Here is a 6,216-nt window from a genome sequence, read left to right as displayed (position 1 = left end):
TAATTTCTTGTTTACGTCACGAGTTCCTTATATGGTGTTTTTCTTGTTTATTTCACTTATTTTCCTTGACGAGTACCCTACCGGACGCGCAGTTGAACGTACAAATTCCTCTCACGTAGCAATTGATTTGAAGGAGAGCTTTAAAATTACTACACAAAACGCTTAACACACGATAATGAGCTTGGCTGAATACCATGGCGACATAACCACTATCTCAGTTATGGTAGATAGAAGTTTTCTCTAACGTCCTCTCCCGGGAAGGAGAGAAAATTGAAGATACAACAGTTATCAGGAAAGAAGAGAGCAACAGATTGTTTGTACAACTAAAGCTTTTCCAAGGTCACAACAGTCAACAACACAATGATCTACACATGCAAAGCAAGAGACCCTCCACATGATGCATCTAAGGTCTAAAGACACTTAACCATAACTACAGACCCAAGGGGCATGGCAAACGACATGACCCCCAACCTACCTCTACACAGACCCATTTAACTAAAGACGGACTAAACTAGAAGCCTTCAAAGCCTTTGCTTATGAACGGGGAACTCTGCTACACTAGAATGCCTAGATGAAACACTGGCATGGCTAACTCCAGCTGACATAGAATTATTTGTTAAGCCACTCTCTATGGTTTCTGATGAGTTATGTGGTGGCTGCCGCTGTATGGTCTCCATATTTGTATCAATCTCACCAGTTAGCGTCTTCACCGCAAACTCAAAGCATGGGTCTGACCATATGTCCTTAGAAGGCGAGTCCATACAGGAACCAGGAACTGCATCAGGCAAATTTGATGAAGACCCCTGATTCATAGAAACCTTGGTCTCATCTCCTATTGGTATTGCACCCATAAGAGTTTTGATGGCAAATTCAATGCATGGATCCTGGCACAAATCCTTCAGACAAATCCCAAGAGGCGCTTCTGGCTTCTCATCACCCTTACAATCAGCAACCCCCAGCTTCACAAGCTCTTCTGGGAAAGTAACATCTCTGGGAGGCAAAGCATCAACGCTGTCTTGCTTACTATCAGCAGCTTCGGTCCCAGTTGTCACCCTTTCAACTTGTTCCTGTACATCAGCTAAGTTGTCACCTTTGTCAGCACAATTGACTTCTGTCTCAGTCATCTGTCTTCCTGCAGCTCGACGAACTCGAGTATGTGAATTTGACTCCAGTGAGAGATTAACTCTAACGCCAGCAAGTCTTTTTGAAGTTCTGCGAGGCAAATCAGCCCCCTTCTTGTCATTCAATTTTCTCTTCTTGCGGTTGGTTGCTTGCAAACCAATTCCTGTATGTGAATTTTCAACAAGGACCTCAGTTACAGTAGTACTTTCAGAAGAGCTTTCCTTCTTTTCTCTCTCTTTTAACTTATTGGCCTCTGGCAGGTTATCATTATCGATAGCAGCAGTTTCTGCAGGATCAGCACGTTCCAAAAGAAACATATGGTTAAGCAGATGCAGCAAACGAGCTTCACATATTAAAGTGTCATAAAGACATCTATTTAACTGCTACACATACACAGCTGTTTTTCTAATAGCAAAGGTGGTGCATGCTTAATGGTGTATTTTACTCCACCCGTCCCCCCAACTCCCCACCAAAAATTAGAAAATAATAGTCAGAAAGCATTTGCACTACTTTAACTTAAAAGAGTAATGGACCATAAGAGGAGAGTCTACATGTCCACAATCAACAGATAACTCAGAAATTTTATACAGTCGGCGTTGCCAACTGTGAAACAAAAAGGAATGTGAAGCACCTGATTTCTGAATTTCATTCCCAATAAACTGTTTCTCTGCTTTGCTGTCAGCTGTTCTCTTCTCTTCAATTTCAACAGAAGACTGAGGCAAAGAAATACCACAAACTTATGACCATTTTCAAGAATTCACGCATCACTAAGGAAGAAGAAGAAAAAGAGCAATAAAGGTTTCACAAGGGGACGCTATTTTGAGAAATAATGCACTTTGTATGACAGTTTGATCTGTTATTATCCCCTACAGAAGGGAAGAGATCAAAAGTTGCTGCGATTTCTGAAGCTACAAATATACAGTGTGTTAAAAGATGTAATGAAGATCAAAATTCATCCACCATCGAACAGCTAGATAACCAAAGAAACACCACCAAATAGGGAAGCAGATGGATCCAAAACATCATTAAGCCCATAAATCAAAAGAAAATGTAGCCTTTTACTACCCATAAAAATTTTATAAGAAACACGTAAAATAAAAAATTAATCACCAAAAAAAACTCAGAGAGCTCTCCTGAGCATTTTACCATTAAAAGCAAGGAACCATTAAAAAGACAGCTCAGTTGGAGCCAAAATAGTGGAATGCAGAAAATAAATGCACCAGAACTTTAAAAGTGCTTTCTCTGCAACTGAAACCTCTTGCACCTAAGTGCGACTTTCAGTTATATAATCATTTACATCAATTTTCTCGGCTTGTGCTCTCAAGGAAACTAGCTAATTGTCTCATCAAACGGCATCTGTCTCTCCAATTCAAATGAACAAAGGTTTAATCCAGTAAAGAAAAGTACAGGAAAAGAAAGGGAGCAACTCACTGGTAAAGAATTATCTCTTGACTCCAGGTTGATAGAGCTTTGTTCATTGGCCTTTGATGCCAGCCCTACCATCTTTCCAGTATCCAGGTAGCGGAAAACTTCCTTCATAGAGCGGAAGAGATGACCACTTTCAGGATCAATGTAGTACTGGAGAAGTTAAGCATCAATGACAGTCAATACAATTCCCAGCATGAGTATAACTGAATACATATTAAGCCAAGAGTCAAGACTCAACAATGTCAAGAATAGCAAATATACCCGAGTATCTCAACAAGTTGAGTTGTTTAAGTCTATAGTAACTAATAAATATTGACAACCATCACAGCAACATTTCAAGCCAAGCATTTGACGTTGAAAAGGAGAGAGAGAAAGTTACTGGAGACACAGTACCGGATCTCTCCTGATTTTATTACCCTTCTGCGTAACTCTTGTTTCTTTGATCCAGCCTGCAGGTAATCCTTCTACAGCTTCCTCCTTCACAACAAACTAAATTTGGTAACAGTCAAAAACCTTGCTAAAATGGAGTAGTAGACTTAATAAGATCCATTAAATTTTAAGAAACAAGAAACAAAAACAGGGCAATAACGGTTTTACAAACTTTTATTGCAGGACGGCTGCTGATGCTTTTGTTCTGAGTCTCCTCATGTACAGGTTGGCTGACTCTGACATCCTTGAGATAGCGAAGAACTTCAGGCTTGGAATAGAATTTTCGTTCATTTGAGGGATCAACATAACACTGGAATAGATCAATACCACTATTTTCAGTATAATATAAAAGTTAAAAAGGAAAAAAAAAAAAGAAGCAAAATCTCTGATGGTTCTCTCTTTCAAAGATTCATCAGTTAAAACAGAGAAAATTTCTGCTATCATTAGGAAGAAAAAATAAATGGGACAAGTTTCATGCCAAGTAAGATCCTTATGAACTCAAAAATTTAGAATATAAAGTTCATAGAGCCATTAATGCAATAACCAAAACAAATAATCTTCATAGCTTGACATCTCAAGAGGAATTAATAATCAATAACCAACTCAGTTTTGATAACTGAAACTTTTAGCTCTGCCTTCCCTTTGTCCCTCCTCCTTCGAAACTGAGTAATCAGTTTACGCTTGTCTCCATTTCTATCATATGCTCTATATCTATCCTCACTCTTATAAATGGCAACTCAAAAGATTCCAAGACATGCCTGCAACTGGAAATTTCTTTGCTTACCATAGATAATGTAGCGCCTACTATAGCTTACATGGAAAAACGTGATTTCTAGGTTTTAAGTTGGGTGATCCTCAGAAATTGAAAATGACGGGCATGGTTTGCCACCCTTATGAATTGTCATGCTGTTTTTTGGTACAAATTAGCAATAGGTGAATCTGTTAGATACAGTGGGGCCTCGGGAATTTCGAACCAACGGCAATGTATTTCCAACGGTAACTGTAGCACTACATTAGGAGAAGCTCATGGGACACATGCTCGGGTTATCCTTTCAAGTAACACCACGAAGGAATTTCTCCTAAAGAAAGAGTATGTGAATGTTCAAAAGGGCAAAAGGAAATCCCTAACCTAGAACACTCAACACATGCATTGACTTCTGTCTTATGATATAACGAGTCATTAAACCAAAGCAGATTCCAGGCAAAGTAGATCCCTAATAATAATCTTTTCTGGAATAGAACTGCACCAAGACGCAGTAGCTCCAAACTTGGAGCTGTGAAAATACAAGTAACAAGCAGCTTTAGAAACAAGAAAGCAAAGGCTAAACGCATGATACATGCAGCATTCCATCCCATAAATGATCTCTGTTTTTTTCTTTCTTTCTTTTTCCGCCCCTCGTTCTGGTCATTGAATATAACGCATTTTGGGTACAAAATCTTTTCGATTGATTCTGCTGGCAAAATTTCCCTTTGGAACTTGCTGCAAACTCCTAGCCTATATTCTTGGTTTAGATTTCAACTTAAATGGAAGAACCGCCCAACTCAACAATTTAAATCTCGCTACATTGGTATAGGTAGGGCTATAAATCCATTAACTTGCACATGCAATCAGAGGCTTCAAGCAATCGTGGTTTTCTCTAACATGCAAGGAGGATCAAGCCACATTTGCACCAACTAATTCATCAGATTGATCAAATCAAAGCAGTAGGAGCCTAGGAGGGCTTAAATAACAAAATTGTACTATTTGTTATGTAGAAACAAATGTTTTTAAAAAAGAAAGGTCCAGAATTGCAGCAAACAGGCAGAATTATCAAAACCCCAATTTGGTGAACATATCAAGGCCAAGACAAAAAATGAACAAAAGAAAAAATGTGAAATATATATATATAAAGGCCCTTTTTTTTTGTTTTGTTTTTGTGGTGGGGGGGGGGGGGGGGGGGGGGGGGGGGGCGGGGAGAGGGAGGTGTGGAAGCAGGTAAAACTTGAAGCCAGGTAGAGTAGTAGAAACCTTGTCTTTCTTTCCAGTCTTGCGGACTCTAACGTCGACCTTCCAACCAGCAGGGAGCCAGTCATCGGACGACTTCTCGTGCCCCATTCACCGGAATCTCCACCTCTCCTCCTGCAGTCCCCCAAAAACTGAAGAATGTTAACCAAAACTAAAAACCACCAAGAAAAAAAATAAAGGAAAAGAACCTCCCTAACCTCTCCTGCGCAGCGGTAATTGCAAAGGGAGGAACATCTACTTAGACGTATGAAGCGAAGAGTGTGATTATTATTATATATATATGGTGGGTCGGTGGGTATTATTGTGGGTTTCCACACAAATTACGATGGGGTGGGGGAGGGAAGGAGGCTGAGCTGGGCGATTCCCACTATCTTGTCTTCTTTTCTCTCGTCACAATCTCTCTCAGACACACTCGAATTGTAACTGAAACTAAAGCAGCAGCGGTGGAGTGATGCGAGCGGCTAAAGATGGCGAGGAGAGCGTGATGGCGTGGGGAGGGACCGTCTTTTAGTTCGTGTGGGCGGGTTGGGCGGGGGTGTCTGGGTTTGGGGTTTTGCAACTTGCAAATTTAACAAATGGAAGGTGTTCCCAGCCACGTGTTCCCAACCTTTGTCTGTTGCAAGTGCTCCCGCAAAACCCCCCAGACACATCAAACGTGTCTGTCAAGTGTCAAAACCCCCCAGTAAAACACTAATGAGTTTGTTTGGATAGAGAGAATTTGGTTTGCTTAATTTATTCTCACAAATTCCAATCACCTTTTTATCTTCTCAATCACCTTTTTATCTCACATACATCACATCACAAAAAGTGCTACAGTAAATATCTCAAATAAATCATCCAAATAAACTCTTATCCGCCCAGTCTGGGTTCGGTCCGGTGGTTGTAGCCCAGTTGGGTGAGAGCCACCAACCAAGGATCGAATCCCAGTCGTTACCATTGACCGATGATGTCGGGCAGCCTCTCGCGGTCACGCAGTGGGATTAGTTGGGGCGTACGGTAACCAGTCCTCGGCCCCAGATACCCACTGTGATGAAAAAAAAAAAAAAAAATAAAATAAAATAAAATAAACTCTTATCCAAACAAACTCATTTATTAAGTCCTCCTGCTTTTGTTTCACTTCTAAGTTCTAAGTAGTGGAAACATTAACAAGTACCAAGTACTCCCTCACTCGTGCTTTGTTGTGCGTGCTTATCTTTCTGGGAGCTCCTCTTTCTTTTTTCACGCCTTCTCCA

The 6,216-nt window shown here is 40.4% G+C and overlaps 1 protein-coding gene across 2 annotated transcripts; it reads right to left on the bottom strand.

Annotated features, from left to right (window-relative positions):
- Positions 1-285: 285 nt before the first annotated feature.
- Positions 286-5,511, bottom strand: LOC113730086 (uncharacterized). Of its 2 annotated transcripts, none has more exons than XM_027254544.2 (7): positions 5,182-5,511; positions 4,988-5,098; positions 3,152-3,289; positions 2,944-3,039; positions 2,554-2,700; positions 1,754-1,835; positions 286-1,408 (listed from the first exon to the last, which is right to left on the bottom strand). In XM_027254544.2, the coding sequence occupies exons 2-7, from the start codon at positions 5,072-5,074 to the stop codon at positions 522-524; spliced, it is 1,437 nt and encodes a 478-aa protein (XP_027110345.2). In that variant the 5' UTR covers positions 5,075-5,098; positions 5,182-5,511; the 3' UTR covers positions 286-521. The 2 variants fall into 2 exon arrangements, with proteins under 2 accessions (XP_027110345.2, XP_071934211.1); XM_072078110.1 differs by having other exon boundaries at positions 2,944-3,027.
- Positions 5,512-6,216: the final 705 nt, after the last annotated feature.

Source organism: Coffea arabica, chromosome 2e (genome assembly GCF_036785885.1).
Source record: "Coffea arabica cultivar ET-39 chromosome 2e, Coffea Arabica ET-39 HiFi, whole genome shotgun sequence".
Lineage (NCBI taxonomy): Eukaryota > Viridiplantae > Streptophyta > Magnoliopsida > Gentianales > Rubiaceae > Coffea > Coffea arabica.
This window is presented reverse-complemented; position numbering and strand designations above follow the sequence as displayed.

What these genes read in the sequence shown, in the direction of transcription:
- LOC113730086 (XM_027254544.2), bottom strand. Translation starts at nt 5,074, where the DNA reads ATGGGGCACGAGAAGTCGTCCGATGACTGGCTCCCTGCTGGTTGGAAG. An exon ending in AGACTGGAAAGAAAGACAAG is followed by an intron (nt 3,290 to 4,987) that starts GTTTCTACTACT and finishes GATCTATTCCAG; the next exon opens with TGTTATGTTGATCCCTCAAA. An exon ending in GCAGCCGTCCTGCAATAAAA is followed by an intron (nt 3,040 to 3,151) that starts GTTTGTAAAACC and finishes TACCAAATTTAG; the next exon opens with TTTGTTGTGAAGGAGGAAGC.